This window comes from Podarcis muralis, chromosome 7 (genome assembly GCF_964188315.1).
Source record: "Podarcis muralis chromosome 7, rPodMur119.hap1.1, whole genome shotgun sequence".
Lineage (NCBI taxonomy): Eukaryota > Metazoa > Chordata > Lepidosauria > Squamata > Lacertidae > Podarcis > Podarcis muralis.
In genome coordinates this window covers 6,306,339-6,326,037 of record NC_135661.1, presented here as the reverse complement: position 1 = coordinate 6,326,037, position 19,699 = coordinate 6,306,339, and the positions used below count along the sequence as shown (strand labels likewise).

Here is a 19,699-nt window from a genome sequence, read left to right as displayed (position 1 = left end):
GGGTAGTGTATCTCCAACTACCAGTCTGGACCCAAATGTCAAGGGAAATCCCCCATCTCTTTCAAACCCGCCCCTCCCCTCCCTGGGCACTGTCCAAAGCAGCTACTCTTACAAAGCACTTTTTCTGGGATCTGGACAGCTGACACGAGGGCCATCAGCATTTTGCATACTGAAAAAAACAGCTGAAGGGAAAAAAACAGCTGAAGGAAGAGTCACACTTGGCTCGTGAGCAGGGAGCCCTTTCACAATCCCACTGGCAAAGGAAAAGAGAGAGGACTTTAGCCGGCAAGAATTGCCCACCCTAGCACATATTCTTGCTTTGCAGGCACAGAGAAATCGTCATTTCAGCACAAAATTTATTTTTCATTCTGACACACACACACAGAGAGAAAGAGAGAGAGAGAGAGAGAGACACAGAGAGAGAGAGAGAGAGAGAGAGAGAGAGAGAGAGAGAGAGAGAGAGAGTTTGGTCTTCTAAAGCTGAATTCTTTTTTCTTCTTCTTCTTTTTTTTGCCAGCCAAACAAGAAAGTGAAAAGATTTTTTTTTATAAAAAAAAACAACTTTCTGACTGGAGTCCAAAGGCAAGACCAGATTCTGGAGCGCTTCACCTTGGTGTGTGTAAACAGGAGGGTGACAAACCACTTCAGTATTTACCACACTGTGACCTGGTTTGCTATCCGAATGTTTGTCTGAGAAGAAGTCCAGTGGAGTCTCCCCAGCCCCACATCCCTGGTCTGTTCTAGGTGAGGACAAAAGGCTGTTTTTCATTCTACAGATCCGGGTGTAAAAGAGGTCACAAAACCATCAGCCCTCATGGACAAAGATCACTTGGAGAATTTAGAGCTGAGGTCAGCAAACTTTTTCAGCAGGGGGCCGGTCCACTGTCCCTCAGATCTTGTGAGGGCTTTTGCGGGTGGAAAGAACGAATTCCTATGCCCCATAAATAACCCAGAGATGCCTTTTAAATAAAAGGGCACATTCTACTCATGTAAAAACACGCTGATTCCTGGACCGTCCACGGGCCGGATTTAGAAGGCGACTGGGCCGGATCCGGCTCCAGGGCCTTAGTTTGCCTACCCATGATTTAGAGAATATCCTGCTCTCTCACAGTAGCCAAGAAGGAACTGTCCCGAAGGGACAGTGAGGGTTTGGCTTGATGGAAATTTGGTGGGGAAAATCTACTTTGCTATAGCTAGGGGCCAGAACTTTTGGGTCAGCCTCTTATTGGTCACTGCAGGAATAGGGAGACTGTTTCAAAAAAATAAAGAGTTGCAAAAAAAAAAAAAAAAAGGAGCCAGAATAGCATCCACAATGACCTTCCCCAGGACAGATCTAGCAGGTGGAAGGAACACAAAGATGCGAATTCCAAACTGGCTGTGAGCAAACATGGAGGAATATACTCGGTGCATGCCCAGTGTTACTCTTGTTTATCGCTGCTTTCCACCTTTGCAGAGGTCTGGAAATGAAGAAGCCACTTGGAGTACATCATTAGGTCTTGTAAAAGGAGGAGCAGTTGCAATGGGCCACGATTCATCTTCTCCCACCCATCAAAAAACATTCAATATACCATCAAAGAGAATGAACAAAAAAATTTTCCTCCCTACCAAACTCCACTTAATAATAAGGTTTTCCCCAGGCTGAATCATGACCTTCTTTTTTTTTTCCAAGCCTGGGGGGCAGTTCTGGGACACAGGAAGGCCTCTGAGCACAGGCAGAGTGGCTTTTTTATTTTGTAAGAAAGGAGGAACCACACCCAAGGCCTTCGGTGGGATGGGGGCTTGCTGAGAAACAGCCTCCTGATAAACCTAAGCTCCAGGTGGTCTCCATTTCATTTGCAAGACCGTCATCAAGGAATAACAATAGATAGTAATAACTCAATTTTCTTGTGTGGATGCACTTTGGAACTCCCTGCCCATTCAAATCAGGCAGGAGCCTTCACTCTCCTCTTTTCGGTGCTGGCTAAAAACATTTTTACGCAAGCCTCCCCAGATTATTATGATGCGGGTTTTAATCTGTTTTTAGTCTATTGCTATTTTATTTAAATTGTTGTTACTTTTTTGTGCTAATTTTATCGTTTTGCCTTTTGGAAACTGCTTTTGAGAAGGTTTTTTTAAAAAAAAATAATCAAGCGGTATATAAAATTTATAAATATATTGTACTTAGCATCACGAATTTTTATCACCCTGGCCTTTGGCTAGTACGATAAACCTATGGAGCTAGCATCAAGAAATTAAGCTGGGAAAGGAAAATAGGGTTTTAAAACAATACCTGCCCTGGTTTGACCTCGGGGGAAACATCGTGCCCTACCCCCGGGTTAGGAACCCTGCTTCCCCTGGGGACAACCCCCAACCGCAATCATTCAACTCACTCCGATTCCCAAAGATGCTGAAGGCGCTTTAGCTCCTGGACCTCGTCTGCGAGCCCCGGGCTGCCATTGCGCCCAAACCGGATTCGCTCCTCTTGGCGGCTGTTCAGACGCCGACCCGGAGCGCGGCTTTGTTTTGTTCTCCGCCCGACTCGGCCGCAGCTCCTCCCCTGCGGCGCCGGCGGGAGGGTTGGCGGAGGCGGCCGAGTCAGCTGACGGCAGAGCCCGCCCCACCGAAGGGGGAGGAATCGGGGCCTCGCTCCGCCTCCCGGCCGGAGGGAACGAGGAGCCAGCCCCACGGAACCCGCAGAGCCCGCCGCCCGCCTTTAGGAAGCGGCTCGGGGCGGAGCTCGGCGGTTTGGTTGTGGCGGCGCCTTGGAATGCAGCGGTACCTCGGGTTACAGACGCTGCAGGTTACAGACTCCGCTAACCCAGAAATAGTACCTCGGGTTAAGAACTTTGCTTCAGGATGAGAACAGAAATCGCGAGCAGCGGTGTGGCGGCAGCGGGAGGCCCCATTAGCTAAAGTGGCGCTTCAGGTTAAGAACAGTTTCAGGTTAAGAACGGACCTCCGGAACGAATTAAGTACTTAACCCAAGGTACCACTGTAGCAAAAAACTGGAAATGCGACTAATTCCTACAAAGCTCGATGATAGAATACTTGGAAATTGCGAAAATGACTGTGATAATAAGAGGAAACTCAAACCAGAAAGGGTGTAAAGTATGAATAACATTTAAAGAATATCTAAAACAATATCGTGAAAATGCAAATCGCCTGACAGGTCTAAATTGAATCTTGAATATTAAGGGTAACTATGAATGTAGAAGGGACTTGGGTGGCGCTATGGGTTAAAACACAAAGCCTAGGCCTTGCAGATCAGAAGATAGGCGGTTCGAATCCTCGTGATGGGGTGAGCTCCCGTTGCTTGGTCACAGCTCCTGCCAACCTAGCAGTTCGAAAGCACACCAGTGCAAGTAGATAAATAGGTACCACTCCAGCGGGAAGGTAAACGGCGTTTCCATGCGCTGCTCTGGTTCGCCAGAAGCTGCTTAGTCATGCTGGCCACATGACCTGTATAAAGCTGTATAAAGTGAGATGAGCGCCACAACCCCAGAGTTGTCTGCGATTGGACCTAATGGTCAGGGGTCCCTTTACCTTTACCTTTATAAATGTATAAAATTTTCTGGGTATGTAACAGATTAACAGGAATTGTGTAAAGGTTAAGAATTTGTCGAGAGCACAATGAGGTGAATTGGAACTCAAAAATGTGTGTGATGTTAGACCAGGGGTCAGCAACCTTTTTCAGCCGTGGGCTGGTCCACCGTCCCTCAGACCATGTGGTGGGCTGGACTATATTTTGGGAGGGTGAAATGGACGAATTCCTATGCCCCACAAATAACCCAGAGATGCATTTTAAATAAAAGGACACATTCTACTCATGTAAAAACACGCTGATTGCTGGACTGTCCGCAGGCCGGATTGAGAAGGCAATTGGGCCGCATCTGGCCCCTGGGCCTTAGGTTGCCTACCCCTGGTCTACTCTTAACATTCGATGCAAGCCAGTGCAGCTATTTGCCACTGGGGCTTAATGGAGCCTCTAAGTTCAGGGGTAGTGTATCTCCAACTACCAGCCTGGACCCAAATGTCAAGGGAAATCCCCATCTCTTTCAAACCCTCCCCTCCCCTCCCCAACCTGGGCACTGTCCAAAGCAGCTACTCTTGTCACACTTGTGAGCAGGGACACATTCTACTCATGTAAAAACATGCTGATTCCCAGACCGTCCTCAGGTCGGATTGAGAAGGCCATTGGGCCACATCCGGGCCCTGGGCCTTAGGTTATAAGATGTGTTGTTAGTTAATGTTTAGTTGTCATTGAGATATTGTCTTTGTCTGTGTTGTTATATGTAAATCGTTTTGCAATAAAGTTAAAAAAAAAAGTCCAGTGATGGAGAGTCCCCCATAAGATCCGTTATGCATTTTATAGAATCGTGGAGTTGGAAGGGACCCCTAGAGTCATCTAGTCCAACCCCCTGCAATGCAGGAATCTCGACTAAAGCTTCCCTGGCAGATGGCCATCCAATCTCTGCTAAAAAACAAACTCCAAGGAAGGAGAGCCCTCAACCTCCTGAGGGAGTCGAATTCTTTTGTTGTTATTGTTTAGTTGTTTAGTCGTGTCCAACTCTTCGTGACCCCCTGGACCAGAGCACGCCAGGCACTTCTGTCTTCCACTGCCTCCCGCAGTTTGGTCAAACTCATGCTGGTAGCTTCGAGAACACTATCCAACCATCTTGTCCCCTTCTCCTTGTGTCTCCTTCTCCTTCTCTTTCCCAACATCAAGGTCTTTTCCAGGGAGTCTTCTCTTCTCATGAGGTGGACAAAGTCTTGGAGCCTCAGCTTCACGATCTGTCCTTCCAGGGAGCACTCAGGGCTGATTTCCTTCAGAATGGAGAGGTTTGATCTTCTTGCAGTCCATGGGACTCTCAAGAGTCTCCTCCAGCACCAGAATTCAAAAGCATCAATTCTTCGGCGATCAGCCTTCTTTATGGTCCAGCTTTCACTTCCATACATCACTACTGGGAAAACCATAGCTTTTACTATACTGGCCTTTGTTGGCAAGGTGATGTCTCTACTTTTTAAGATGCTGTCTAGGTTTGTCATTGCTTTCCTCCCAAGAAGCAGGCATCTCTTAATTTCGTGGCTGCTGTCACCATCTGCAGTGATCATGGAGCCCAAGAAAGTAAAATCTCTCACTGCCTCCATTTCTTCCCCTTCTATTTGCCAGGAGGTGATGGGACCAGTGGCCATGATCTTCATTTTTTTGATGTTGAGCTTCAGACCATATTTTGCGCTCTCCTCTTTCACCCTCAATAAAAGGTTCTTTAATTCCTCCTCACTTTCTGCTATCAAGGTTGTGTCATCTGCATATCTGAGGTTGTTGATATTTCTTCCAGCAATCTTAATTCCAGTTTGGGATTCATCCAGCCCAGCCTTTCGCATGATGAATTCTGCATATAAGTTAAATAACCAGGGAGACAATATACAGCCTTGCTGTACTCCTTTCCCAATTTTGAACCAATCAGTTGTTCCATATCCCGTTCTAACTGTAGCTTCTTGTCCCACATAGAGATTTCTCAGAATTCTATATCCTACCATTTTCCTCCAAGTTGATTGAAAGCATTGGCTCACACGGTTCTCCCTCCCCTCCTCCTTTAATCCCCACAACAACCCTGAGAGGTAGGTTAGGCTGAGAAAGACAGTCACACCCAAGGTTGCACCCAAGCGAGTTCATAGCCCAGTGGGGATTTGAACCCAGGTCTCCCAGACCTTAGCAGGACACTCCTCTGACTGAAGGCTCTGCTTGAAACCAGCCCTTTTAAAACAGGCATACGAAACCACATGCTGCAAAATGGCACGCTCTAAAAAGACGTTGCAGGAATTTTGAGACGGCCCCTTACCTGGGAAGGGAAGGCGTGGCGTCACGCGTGCTTTAAAAGGCTGTTTCCCATCTGGTGGCGAGTTCGAGTCCAGCCGGAGGCAGATCGAGCTGCTGCAGCCGCCGGGATGTCGGGGCTACGCGGGCAGAGCCGCGGGGTGCGCTCGGTGCTGGGCACCATGGAGTTCGGGCGCAGGGCAGATGCAGCGACCAGCGGGGCCATGCTGCGCGCGTTCCTGGCCCGCAGGCACTGCGAGCTGGATACCGCGCATATTTACGCGGGGGGCGAGTCGGAGCGGATCCTGGGCGCCTGGTTGGCGGCTGAACCCAAGGCTGCGGCGGCAGGTGGGTCGGTGGAATGGGGGGCCGGAGACGAAGGCTGCTCTAAACGTCCAGCGGGTCAGCAACGGTTCCTCTGAGCGCATGCAGAGTGCCACACACACAGCCGCGAGTAATCACCGGAGTCTGATCTAGATTCGAATCGAGTTCTGTGCACACGCTCAGAAGGGCTGACTCTCAGCGCCTGCCTTGCATGCAAGCAGAAGGTCCCAATTCATGCTACAGGTGTGTGTGCCTTGCCTGAAAGCCTGGAGAGCAGCTGTCCCTTTGCCAGGGAACGCAGTCATTTAAATATGAACCAGTTGCTCCCCCCCCCCCCCCAGTTCCAGTTAGATTTCTGCAGCAAGCAGGTGCATTAGCAGGGCAATTCCACCCGCTTTCAACCTTTGCTCTTACTGTTCTTTCTTTCCATGGTTGGTCATCCGGTTAATCAACAACCTGCAAATCAAAACGACCATTTGCATTGTTACCTTTGGTCCAGCTGACAAAATCTCCTGTTAGTTCGGCAAAGGCTTGCTTAGGGGCCTGAGAAGGGAAAGCACTCTGCACATGCTCAGAGCTGGGCCGTGCTGATCAGATGCTCACTTATATTATGGCCTTCGTCTAGGAAATGGAGGGGAAATGTACTTTTTTTACTTCTTTAATTGCTATTTTACTGCTCATTTGCCCAGTATGGAGAGATCCTTTTGGGGCTCCTTACCATCTCTGAACAATTTGTTAAACCTAACTCCAGGTCATTTATGAACGGGTTAAAAAGAGCTAATGGACAGGATTGGTCTGATCCAGGACGGTTCTTACAATTTGTTTTTGTTTTTCCAATTTTTTTTATTGATTTTCAGAAAATTGTAAACACACAAACATACAAACAAACATAAATCATAACCTTGTTAAAACTAGTCTTATTAACATTGTTAAGTGACTTCCTCGTATCCCCCTAGTTGAATTTCAGTGTGAATCATTTTAACGGTTTTCCAAATCATAATTCTTATAAACTTAATCACTTAACATCTTTCTTTCTTACCAATTCAGCATTAAACATATTAATTCAACACATTACATATTTAAATCCTAATCCTATCTGGTAATTGCAAGCTTTTTCCAATTAATTTAACTGAACATATTTAACTAAATAGTCATTAAATTTCGTCCATTCTTCCTGATACTCTTCCTCCTTCCGGTCGCGGACTCTTCCTTTTTTTTAAAAAAATATATATTTATTAGGTTTTTACAAAAGAAAAGACACATAACTACCACAAAAGTAAAAAGAAAAAAAACATAGTCACAAATACATATAAAACAAATCAGAACAATAAAATACAAAAAGATAAAATTCCACCCAACAAAATACAGAACATAAAAACTCCAACTTTTAAAATCATACTTAATTAGCTTCCTTTCTTGACTTCCTCACACCTCCCTTTTTTGTGTTCCTCTTTACTCAATCAGATACAGCAAATCCTTACCCTCTTTCAAATCTCATTTCTGATTATTTAAATTCAATCTATTATGTCTCCAATCTTTCCTCCTTATACTTAAACACCTTTAAAACGTCATTAACTTTTGACATAATATAACTTTAGTCTTTCACCCTTTTCTGTAGCCTTTTTGCATATTTTTTTTAAAAACTATATTACTAATGCCATATTATTTCCATATCCAACATTATTTTAACATTCATAAACTTTGCAGTATTTCTGCAAATAATCTTTAAACTTCTTCCAGTCCTCTTCCACTGATTCTTCTCCCACCGGTCGCGGACTCTTCCAGTCAAGTCGGCTAGCTCCGAAAAATCCATCTTCTTCACCTGCCATTCTTCCACAGTTGGTACTTCTTGCATTTTCCACTTTTTAGCTAGTAAGATTCGAGCAGCAGTTGTGGCATACAAAAATGACGGTTCTTACAATTTGGGGATGGGTCTACCTGCAGCTTTGAGCTACAAGATAGAACTTCCACAGTCAGTGGCAGTATACCTGGGATCCCTTCCAACTTTACAATTACGGTATGTGAATCTGTGATCCAATATGGCAGGGTGAGGGTGGGGGGAACCTTTTTCTGCAATCCAGGCAAGCAAAGGTGTATTGCCAGACTTCAAGGACACTTTCCAACACAGAGCCATTAAGAGATGTGGCTTGCGAACCGTCCCAAGGGCAAGATAGGCAGATCAGGAGGGCTGCATGTAGCCTAAGGTCCTGGAGTTTCTGATAATTCCATACACCCTCCTTGCCTGTGTTTGGCAGGAGCTCAGGTTTGTTTTGTTCCCTGATCACGTCCTTTTCTCCACCAGTCAAGGTAGCCTCCAAGTCACCTTCCTGAGTCACCTTGCCAACACTGTACAACCCACGGCCAGCTTTTAGTAAGCTATATACTATATATATATATAATTTTTACATGAAATTTCCAAAAAAATACAACATATTTTCTTGTCTTATTCAGTGTTTTGGACTTCCATCAACCACATCTGAAGATTTTTCAATCTTTATCACTTAATCTGCATTTCTTTAATTTCACTATTACTTTTAATAGTCCTTCACTAATAATTCTCTTCATACTTTTCTCTGCAATATTTCACATAGTCCTCCTTACAAAACTTCTTGCAATCCTACTAGCGTAATCTGTTGATTTACAATTGCTTTTCAAATCGTTCACATATTTACTCCAGTCCTCTGAGAATCTCTGATCCCGCAGGTTTCAAATCCTTCCTGTCGTCTAATTCTGCATAGTCCATTAATGTTGTCTGCCATTCCTCTTTCGTCGGTAATTCTTCTTGTTTCCATTTCTGTGCCAATAGTGCTCTTGCTGCCGTTACTGCATATAAAAACAGTTTATTATCCTGTCTATTAATATCCTCCCCGACAATGCCAAGTAGAAATGCTGCTTTTATTTTTTTTTATAAATGTATATTTCAACATCTTTTTCATCTCATTATATATCATTTCCCAGAAGCTTTTCGCTTTCTTACATTCCCAGCTTTTAGTAATCTCTTTGGGGCGCAGACCTTCTGTTCTGTTACAGTATTACGCTGAACAGTGAGTGGCAATTGAGGGCAATTGTAAAAACAGTGCCTTTGGGTGTGCACAGAGTGTTTTACCCTCTCTGAAGGCTTCCCTCCTCCTTCTTGTCATTAGGCCTTTTTTTAAAAAAAGTCATTCCTAGTCCAATTTTCCTCCAGAGGAGTTCAAGGTGGGGGCTTGAATCCAATGCTAGTCCTACTCGGAGTAGACCGACCAAAGTTACTAGACAAGGATAACTTAGGTCCATTCAGTTGGAAGCAGTAATGTTCCTAAATACCAGTCGCTGGAAACCACAGGAAGGGAGAGTGCTTTTGCATTGGAATCATGCTTTTGAGCATCCCATAATGTCCACTGTGAGAACAGGATGCTGCCCTGTTGGCTTGATCCAGCAGGCTGTAGCTTTCCCCCCCTGCTTGTGAACTTCCTGGATGCTCCTTGTTCGCCAGTGATTTTTGTGGTTGTTATCTATATATTTGCTAGTTTTAAAATACCACGACTGACGAAAACCTCTCTATAAACGGTTCATATCCAAACTATGCAAAATGTTTACTAAAAAGTGCCAGTAAAAATCAAAAGCTCAAGAAGAAATGGGCACAGAATCTATCGGCCTACTGATAAATTTATCAGCCAGCAGTTTTAAAACAGGGACAACCAATGACATATTAAGCAAATGATTTGTTCCAAATTGAGTCTTGGCCAAGCCTACCTGGCAGGGCTGTTGCTAGGATTAAATGAGGAACGGCAGATAGAAACATTGAGCTCCTTGGAGGAAAAGATGGGATAGAAATGCAGTAAATAAAACAAACCAACGAAGGTTAAAATGACATGGCAGGATTTGTTGTTGTTTAGTCGTGTCTGACTCTTCGTGACCCCCTGGACCAGAGCACGCCAGGCACTCCTATCCTCCACTGCCTCCCGCAGTTTGGTCAGACTCATGCTGGTAGCTTCGAGAACACTGTCCAACCATCTCATCCTCTGTCGTCCCCTTCTCCTTGTGCCCTCCATCTTTCCCAGCATCAGGGTCTTTTCCAGGGAGTCTTCTCTTCTCATATGATGGTCAAAGTACTGGAGCCTCAGCTTCAGGATCTGTCCTTCCAGTGAGCACTCAGGGCTGATTTCCTTCAGAATGGAGAGGTTTGTTCTTCTTGCAGTCCATGGGACTCTCAAGAGTCTCCTCCAGCACCATAATTCAAAAGCATCAATTCTTCGGCGATCAGCCTTCTTTATGGTCCAGCTTTCACTTCCATACATCACTACTGGGAAAACCATGGCTTTAACTATACGGACCTTTGTTGGCAAGGTGATGTCTCTGCTTTTTAAGATGCTGTCTAGGTTTGTCATCGCTTTCCTCCCAAGAAGCAGGCATCTTTTAATTTCGTGGCTGCTGTCACCATCTGCAGTGATCATGGAGCCCAAGAAAGTAAAATCTCTCACTGCCTCCATTTCTTCCCCTTCTATTTGCCAGGAGGTGATGGGACCAGTGGCCATGATCTTCGTTTTTTTGATGTTGAGCTTCAGACCATATTTTGCGCTCTCCTCTTTCACCCTCATTAAAAGGTTCTTTAATTCCTCCTCACTTTCTGCCATCAAGGTTGTGTCATCTGCATATCTGAGGTTGTTGATATTTCTTCCGGCAATCTTAATTCCGGCTTCAGATTCATCCAGCCCAGCCTTTCGCATGATGAATTCTGCCTATACGTTAAATAAGCAGGGGGACAATATACAGGACATGGCAGGATAAGGGACCCGAATTTATCCGGCAAGGCTCTTCCTTCGCTTCTGGAATCAGGAAATTCGAGACGGTCCCTTCTCCTGGGAGGGAGTAGGAGTGGAAAGGAGGCGCTGACGCATGCGCAAACAGTGGCGATGCGATTGCCTTTGCCCAGGACCTGGTGGCGAGTTCGAGTCCAGCCGGAGGCAGATCGAGCTGCTGCAGCCGCCGGGATGTCGGGGCTACGCGGGCAGAGCCGCGGGGTGCGCTCGGTGCTGGGCACCATGGAGTTCGGGCGCAGGGCAGACGCGGCGGCCAGCGGGGCGATGCTGCGCGCGTTCCTGGCCCGCGGGCACTGCGAGGTGGATACCGCGCATATGTACGCGGGGGGCGAGTCGGAGCGGATCCTGGGCGCCTGGCTGGCGGCTGAACCCAAAGCTGCGGCGGCAGGTAGGTAGGGCTGCTCTATACGTTGTCGAGCCCAGCTGGCCGGCAACGGTTCCTCTGAGCGCATGCAGAGTGCCTCGCACGCATTGACACTTGGCGCGAACTCTCAGCGGAGCTTCATCAGGATTCGAATCGAGTTCCGTTCTGCAGGCGCGCCTAGAGGAGTCCCGGCTGGAAGGGGAGAGCGTCTGTCTTGCATCATACAATTCAATTCCCACGGGCATCTCAGGGTTGGGCTGGGACTGCAGCGTGCCTGAAACCCTGGAGAGCTGCTGCCGGTCAGTGTAGACGTAACTGGGCTCGGTGGACCAGTGGTCTGGCTCTGTTTAAGACAGCTTCCTATGACACGCTGAAGCTGGAGGGGGGCAGTTTCTCTCCTGCCTAGACCACCCTGCAAAACAGCAACAACAACAGAGCAACGGTGCATTTGAGCATGTGCGGAGTGCATTTCTTTCTCCTATCTCCCCATCCTTTCCATGCAGTCAGAACTAATCCAACTGCACCCACCCCAATTTTAAACCCCTGCTCAACTTTCCTCATTCTTTGTGTTCGTTTTATAGTTTGGCCTTTTTCTTAATTTTTATCAGTTGTTCCAGCAACATCTGGAAGGCCACCCCAGACTTGAAACATGGATTCCCCATCTCTGGGTGCAGCCTTGCCCACTGAAGCTCAAAAATGGACCAGTTGCTACCCCCTCACCAGATTCTTAATTGGGTTGCTTCACCAACCAGGCCTATTAGCAACATGATCCCTGCATCTTTTGGTCTCTCTCTGCTCTTAAATTTATTGCCTCAGAGGGTTGATAATCTGGTTATTCAACAACTCAAAGGGCTGGAAATCAATCAAAAGGGCTTTCAAAACCCTTGCCTTTATTCCAGTGGTCAAAAGTCTCCTGGGAAGTTTGCAAAGATCCCTGATTATACTGAAAGCCTTCCCACCTAATCTGAAGGCCAGTGGAAGTTGCTAAGCAGCTTGAGAAGGGAAAGGAAATTTGAACATAGAATTATAGAAGCTGGAAGGGACCCCCAAGGGTCATCTAGTCCAACCCGCCTGCAATGCAGGCATCTCAACTAAAGCATCCATGGCAGATGGCCATCCAACCTCTTCTTAAAAACCTCCAAGAAAGGAGAGTCCCCCACCGCCCAGGGGAGACTGTTCCACTGTCAAACAGCTCTTAACAGTCAGAAAGTTTTTCCTGATGTTTAGGTGGAATCTCCCTACAGGAAAGCCACTGGTTCGAGTCCTGCCCTCCAGAGCAGGAGAAAACAAGCATGTTCCCTCTTCCATTTGACAGCCCTTTAGGTATTTGAAGATGGCTATTGTATCCCCATCAGTCTTCTCTTTCCCAAGCTAAACATTCCCAGCTCCCTCAACCTTTACTCCTAAGGCTTGATTTCAGATTCTCCCAAGTGTACAGCTTATTATTAGGGCGTAGGGGGTGAAAAAGCCTTTAACAACCCAAGGGCCACTTTTCCTTCTGTGCAGCCTTCTGGGGGCCAGATGCAACAGATGGGCAGGGCCAGAGGGGGAAGTGGGCAGAGCAATGGATGCAAATTTTAGCTTTGTGCACTAGACTAGTTTCCTACACACACAATCTCTGTCCGCCATCCGGGCAAGGAAGAGGCACGGTCAGAGTTCAAGGTCATGTTCCATCACATGAAGCCTGAGAGCAGGTCCGTTGGGGGTGTGGCCTGTGGGGAGGGGTGTGGCTTGGGGAGAGCCATTGGGGGCCCAGATGGACAGACTTGGGGGGCTGTATTTGGCTCTGCCTGCCTTGTTAATATTTGTTTGCTCCTCATCCTGGTTTTGGGGGCTCCTCTTTACAGAATGACACGGGTGGCGCTGTGGGTTAAACCACAGAGCCTAGGACTTGCCGATCAGAAGGTCGGCAGTTCGAATCCCCGCGACGGGGTGAGCTCCCGTTGCTCGGTTCCAGCTCCTGCCAACCTAGCAGTTCGAAAACACGTCAAAGTGCAAGTAGATAAATAGGTACCACTCCAGCGGGAAGGTAAACGGCGTTTCCAGGCACTGCTCTGGCCACATGACCCGGAAGCTGTACGCCGGCTCCCTCGGCCAATAAAGCGAGATGAGCGAAGCAACCCCAGAGTCGGCCACGACTGGACCTAATGGTCAGGGGTCCCTTTACCTTTACAGAATGCAGTCCAAGTTCCTTTCCTTCCCTGATCATCATCTTCTTTAGCGATCACTAATAGCCTAGTAAGATTGTCTTCCATGAACACGGTTTTACAAAGCGAGTCTGTAAGCGACTACGGAGGCCAATTCTGGATCCACACGTCCTTCCACAGTGGGGAACTAGGTTTCTGGGTGGGAGTTGATCATGGTGAGGGTTTGCCAAGCGTGCCTTCCTCTTAGCACATTCTCCCTTGCGTCCTGAGTTCGAGCATCTTCAAAGCCCATGACACCTTTGGTAAATGCTGTTCTCCAACTGGAGCGCTCGCAGGCCAGTGTTTCCCAGCTGTCAGTGTTTATCCTACACTTTTTTAGATTTGCCTTGAGAGGGTCTTTAAACCTCTTTTGTTGACCACCAGCATTACGCTTTCCATTTTTAAGTTTGGAATAGAGCAGTTGCTTTGGAAGACTATAATCAGGCATCCACACAACATGGCCAGTCCAACGAAGTTGATGTTGAAGAATCAATTGCTTCAACACTGGTGATCTTTGCTTCTCCCAGGACACTGGCATTAGTTTGCCTGTTTCCCAAGTGAGGTGTAAAAATTTTCGGAAACGCCGTTGATGGAATCTTTTGAGGAGTTGGAGATGGTGTTTATAAGTGGTCCATGTTTCACAAAAGGGCTGGGTTTGGGTTGGGTTTTTGGAAGACCCTGTGTGTGAATTTGTTTTATGTGTGTAGATCAGTGCACGCTGACCAACGCACAGTCTTCGCGGTAAGGCTCTACAGTGGTACCTCGGGTTAAGAACTTAATTTGTTCCGGAGGTCCGTTCTTAACCTGAAACTGTTCTTAACCTGAAGCACCACTTTAGCTAATGGGGCCTTTTGCTGCCACCACGGTGCGAATTCTGTTCTCATCCTGAAGCAAAGTTCTTAACCCGAGGTACTATTTCTGGGTTAGTGGAGTCTGTAACCTGAAGCGTCTGTAACCCGAGGTACCACTGTACTTCCCTGATCTAGTCCTCTCTTCCCACCAGTCAAGGTAGCCACCAAGGCAAATCCACTGGAGGGCAATACTCTGAAGGCTGATTGCGTTCGCTCCCAGCTGGAGACGTCCCTCCAGAGGCTGGAGGCGAAGAGTGTCGACCTCTTCTACCTCCATATGCCCGACCACAAGACCCCCCTGGAAGAGACGCTGAAGGCCTGCAATGAGCTACACAGAGAGGTGCAAAAACTGGGGTTTTCGGGGGGGGGAGCTGATTCTCATGACTGGGCGGCTCATTTGGGCCTCCCAGTCGGTGTTTGATGTGCTGCTTTTGTATCCCCCTTTCCTTCTAAAAGGGACGCAGGTGGCGCTGTGTGTTAAACTACAGAGCCTAGGACTTGCCGATCAGAAAGTCGGCGGTTCAAATCCCCACAACGGAGTGAGCTCCCCTTGCTTGGTCCCTGCTCCTGCCAACCTAGCAGTTCGAAAGCACACCAAAGTGCAAGTAGATAAATAGGTACCACTCCGGTGGGAAGGTAAACGGCGTTTCCGTGCGCTGCTCTGGTTCGCCAGAAGCGGCTTAGTCATGCTGGCCACATGACCCAGAAGCTGTATGCCAGCTCCCTCAGCCAATAAAACGAGATGAGTGCCGCAACCCCAGAGTCGGCCACGACTCGACCTAATGGTCAGGGCTCCCTTTACCTTTTCCTTCTAAACAAATTGAGGCGCCTTCCAATCCCTGAGTTAAAATAACACACATGCAAGGCCTGCAGTATTCCACACCAGTGTCTGGAATAGAGGGGGTGCAAAGGTCACGAGTTCCATTCCAACCGGCATTCATTCAGCACAATCTGCCGTGCTTGCTTTCTGCTGCAGTTCCCCTTCTGCCAAATACAAACCTTGTTTGTCTCGCTCTTGTCTGCTATCTGACCTAAAGTTGCATCGCTGTTTAAGTCACTTACATTTGCTCTAACGTCAAGGAAACACTCAAACAGTGGGGGGACGACCCTTAATTAGATTTTATTAATTTATTTATTTGCATTTACATTCCACCTTTTTTCATCCCAAGCAGTTCCGGGTGGCGTACATTGTGGCCACAGCTTATGCACGTTTAGCTTGTGCGCATTGAGTTTTATTCGCATGGCAAAAAAAAAAAATTAAATTAGAAAGGGGCAGAAAGAGGATGGGGTCCTAGGAAAAATGAGTTTGGTGATACTGCATGGTACTGGAATTAATGGGTTTTGACTTCACATGATTTTGGCTTTAGGTGCAATCCCTGGAACGCAACCCCCATGCAGGTTGTGGGCCTACTGTACATGGTTCTTACCTGCCCGCCAAATTAATTTAATTCAATTTAATTCAATTTAATTCAATTTAATTCAATTTAATTCAATTTACTCTAATCCAATTTAGGTGAGGCTAAGAAGCAGTGACTGGTCTCCCACAGTCATCCATCCATGGCCAAGAGGGGATTTGAACCCTGGTCTCCCATGTCCCTAGTCCTCATTTAACCACCAGATCCTTTGGTCTGATCCAGCACCCAACCTTCTCTTCTGGTCTTAAGACCGTTTGTGAACATAAAGCTAAAAATACAGAGGCTTAATTGTTTTTTTTCTTCCAACAGGGGAAGTTTAAGGAACTGGGTCTCTCCAACTATGCCTCGTGGCAGGTGGCAGAAATCTATGGCATCTGCAAGGCCAACAACTGGGTGTTGCCAACGGTGTACCAGGTGAGAGCTGGGTGGACGAATGGAGGTCTTCTCCCCAAGGTGTTTGGTCAGGGCTGGGCAACCTGTGGCCCCTCCAGACATGTCTGGACTCTCAGCTTCCATCACTCTTGACCACTGACCAAGCTGGTAATGGTTTAAGTCTGTGGATTAGAATCATAGGATTGTAGCATTAGAAAGTCCTGCAATGAGTCTACAAAGCCCAGTCCTCAGTCGCTGAGACCACCTGCAGGACTGTTGCTGGTTTTTCTCTTTAATGTTTGATGTTGCGTTGTGTTTTTATTATTTGACAAGAAACCAAGCCGATTGGCCCAGTCCTGTGGAATTCTCTGCCAGCAGGGGCCTTCTGTGCCAGCCTTTAAACACATGCTGAAAATGTATCTGTTCTGCGAGGCTTATGCAGGTAGTTTAGAATACATATTTCCATAATAGCTACTTTCCACTGGTTGTTGTTTTTTTAAAAAAACAACATGTTTTTTATTGGATGAACACCAATTGCTGGAAACTGAAGGAAGGGAGAGGGCTCTTGGTCTTGAATCTCGCTTGCAGATGTCCCATTGGGGAAACACTGGTGCCTGACCAGATGATGTTGATGATTTATTAGATTTCTATTCTGCCCTTCATCCGAGGCTCATAGGGCAGTTTACAGTATCTATGAAAGCACAAAAATCCACAACATAATTGGAAAGAGAGCAATCTCTCTCTTCCCTCCCTTCTCCCGATGTCAATCGGCAGGGAGTTCCAAAGGTGCCGCCACAATAAATGACCAGTTTCTTACAAATGCAGAACGGATGTTCGATGGCACCTGTAGTAGTGGCAGTTCCCTCGGTCAGTGGGCAGAAGGGATTTTGCAACACAACGGTCTGCTCCAAGGTTTCTTTATGAATTTTGTTTTTTACTGTCTTTTTCCCAAAGGGCATGTACAACGCTACGACGCGCCAAGTGGAGACCGAATTGCTGCCATGCCTTAGACATTTTGGGATTCGATTCTACGCATATAATCCGCTGGCTGGTACGAATGGCAGGGAATGGGGTGGTTTCAGTGGCTGCAAAACTTTAGGCACCAGGCAAAAATGTTTCTCTTCAATCAGGCTGATTAACAATCTATGGTTTTTAAATGTGTGGGGGGGTTTTGCGGGTATTGGTCTTGATTTTGTTTTGTGTTCTCATTTTGTACTTTTTCTGTTGTGAACTGCCTTGGGATCTTTGCACAAAATATGCATATTTATTAAATGCGTCATTGTTGCTGTTTCATGGGCAGAATGACAGACAGAAATCCAAAGAGGTGCTGGAGATTTAGCTGTGGGGTGAGAAGGGAGTGGATTCTAGTCCCTAACGTCTGGGCATTCACTTTCACCTCTTGCAGGAGGGCTCCTGACTGGGAGGTACAAATACGAAGACAAAGACTCGAACCAGCAGCCAGCTAGCAGGTTTTTCGGCAATGACTGGGCCAAAATCTATAGGGACAGGTGGGTCTAAAGATGGCAAAAGGGGCTTGCATCTTGAAGGCAGGGGATGACTCAATTCTGTTGATGTAGGAAGAGGCTAGCTTCTTGAACACAGGGGCAAGAAATTAAACTGCTAATGTTGGGAAGCAGTTCTTGTTTTTTGGAGGAAAAAGGTCAGAGCAATAAATACGGGGTTAAAGGTAAAGGGACCCCTGACCCTTAGGTCCAGTCGCGGACGACTCTGGGGTTGCGGCGCTCATCTCGCTTTACTGGCCAAAGGAGCCGGCATACAGCTTCCGGGTCATGTGGCCAGCATGACTAATCCGCTTCTGGCGAACCAGAGCAGTGCACGGAAACGCCGTTTACCTTCCTGCCGGAGTGGTACCTCTTTATCTACTTGCACTTGGACGTGCTTTCGAACTGCTAGTTGGGCAGGAGCAGGGACCGAACAACGGGAGCTCCCCCCATTGCGGGGATTCAAACCGCCGACCTTCCGATCGGCAAGCCCTAGGCTCTGTGGTTTAACCCACAGCGCCACCCATGTCCCTAATATGGGGTTAGGGGAGTGATTTTGTTAGACGTGGCACTAAATGGAACCTCTAGGTGCAGAGGCAGTCTACCTCTGAACACCAGGTGCTGAATTTGCATCCTGCATGTGGACCAGATGGCCTGATACAATTGTAACTGCCATCTATTACTGCCATTTTGCTTTATTATGTAAGATTCATTCAGATATACACATTTAAACATGCAGAATGTAAATGACCTTAATTTTTTTTTTTAAACAACTCTGCAGATATTGGAAGAAGCATCATTTCCAGGGGGTGGATTTGGTCGAGAAAGCCCTCCACGAGGCGTATGGCTCGGACACACCCAGCTTGACTTCAGCCGCCCTGCGCTGGATCTATCATCACTCAAAGCTGCAGGTAATGGTGAACTTTTCTGCCAGCCCAGTATGGTACGGGGAAGAAGTTTGTGTGTGCATCTGAGGCCAGGTCTAAACTGTTCTACAGTGGTACCTCAGGTTACAGATGTTTCAGGTTACAGACTCCGCTAACCCAGAAATAGTACCTTGGGTTAAGAACTAAAAGTGGTACCTCAGGTTAAGAACAGTTTCAGGTTAAGAACGGACCTCCAGAACGAATTAAGTTCTCAACCCGAGGTACCACTGTATTCCCAAAACAGAATCAATAAATGACTTCTGGTAGGTCTAATATTCTGGAGGTGACATATGCTACTTATATCCCCTGCTCTCAATTTTTTATCCTCACAACCACCCTGCAAGATGCATCAAGGGGAAACCTGTTTTTTATTTTATTTTATTATTTTTATTATTTTATTCATGCCCCACCCATCTGGCTGGGTTTCCCCAGTCACTCTGAGCGGCTTCCAACAAAAGATTAAAAATACATTAAAACATCAGTCATTAAAAACTTCCCTAAACAGGGCTGTCCGACTTCCGAGGCGCGTTCGAAAACGGAATCAATTACTTCTGGGTTTTCAGGGTTCGAAAACCAAAATGTTCGGCTTCCAAGACGCTCGAAAACCAAAGTGCCACCGTATACCCCAAATGTGGCGTCTTTTTTCATATAAAAAATCCCAAACATTCTTTTAATTTTGCTGTCAGCTTTGGCCTTCCTCGTAAGCCGAGTCTTCCAATGTTCACCTTTCCCTCTTCTTGCTCTTTCCCCCCCTAGGCTGACCTTGGCGATGCTGTGATCATTGGGATGTCCACCATGGATCAGTTGCAGGAGAACCTCAAGTGCAGCGAGGAGGGTCCCCTCCTGCCCGGCGTGGTCGAGGCCTTTGAGAAAGCTTGGCATCTGACAGCCCACGACTGCCCCAGCTACTTCCGCTGAAGGCTTCTGCATCTTCCAGGAGAAACGAGAGCACCCATCGGAGACCCCCCCCCCTGGACTCTTGGTTTCGCCACAAACACCCTCTTCTGCTTCAGAGGTTCCTCCCTTTCCCTTGGAGTAAACCCAAGCCAACACCTCCGTGGCCTTAGATCAAGAAAGCACTTTTCCCTGGCAAAATTTCTGCAACGCTTTCTGGGTCCCTGAAAGTGGCTTCATCCTTCAAAATAAAAATATTGGTTGCA

General features: G+C 47.0%; 2 protein-coding genes across 5 annotated transcripts in view; one reads left to right on the top strand and one right to left on the bottom strand.

Moving 5' to 3' along the window:
• The window catches only part of SLC66A1 (solute carrier family 66 member 1), a 23,954-nt gene extending 17,994 nt beyond the window's left edge, over window positions 1-5,960 (bottom strand). Inside the window, exon 1 of one of the 3 annotated variants that reach the window (XM_028741590.2) lies at window positions 5,823-5,960. The gene's annotated coding sequence lies outside the window, so the exon portion shown is untranslated. Of the gene's footprint in view, window positions 1-2,369; window positions 2,509-5,822 lie in introns of those variants that run through there. The other 2 variants (XM_028741589.2, XM_028741591.2) reach the window with 2 other exon arrangements.
• LOC114602864 (aflatoxin B1 aldehyde reductase member 2-like) lies at window positions 5,929-19,699 on the top strand. Of its 2 annotated transcripts, none has more exons than XM_028741587.2 (7): window positions 5,929-6,145; window positions 14,477-14,664; window positions 16,049-16,153; window positions 17,066-17,162; window positions 17,517-17,619; window positions 18,395-18,524; window positions 19,296-19,699. In XM_028741587.2, the coding sequence occupies exons 1-7, from the start codon at window positions 5,929-5,931 to the stop codon at window positions 19,455-19,457; spliced, it is 1,002 nt and encodes a 333-aa protein (XP_028597420.2). In that variant the 3' UTR covers window positions 19,458-19,699. The 2 variants fall into 2 exon arrangements, with proteins under 2 accessions (XP_028597420.2, XP_028597419.2); XM_028741586.2 differs by lacking the exon at window positions 5,929-6,145 and adding an exon at window positions 10,993-11,311.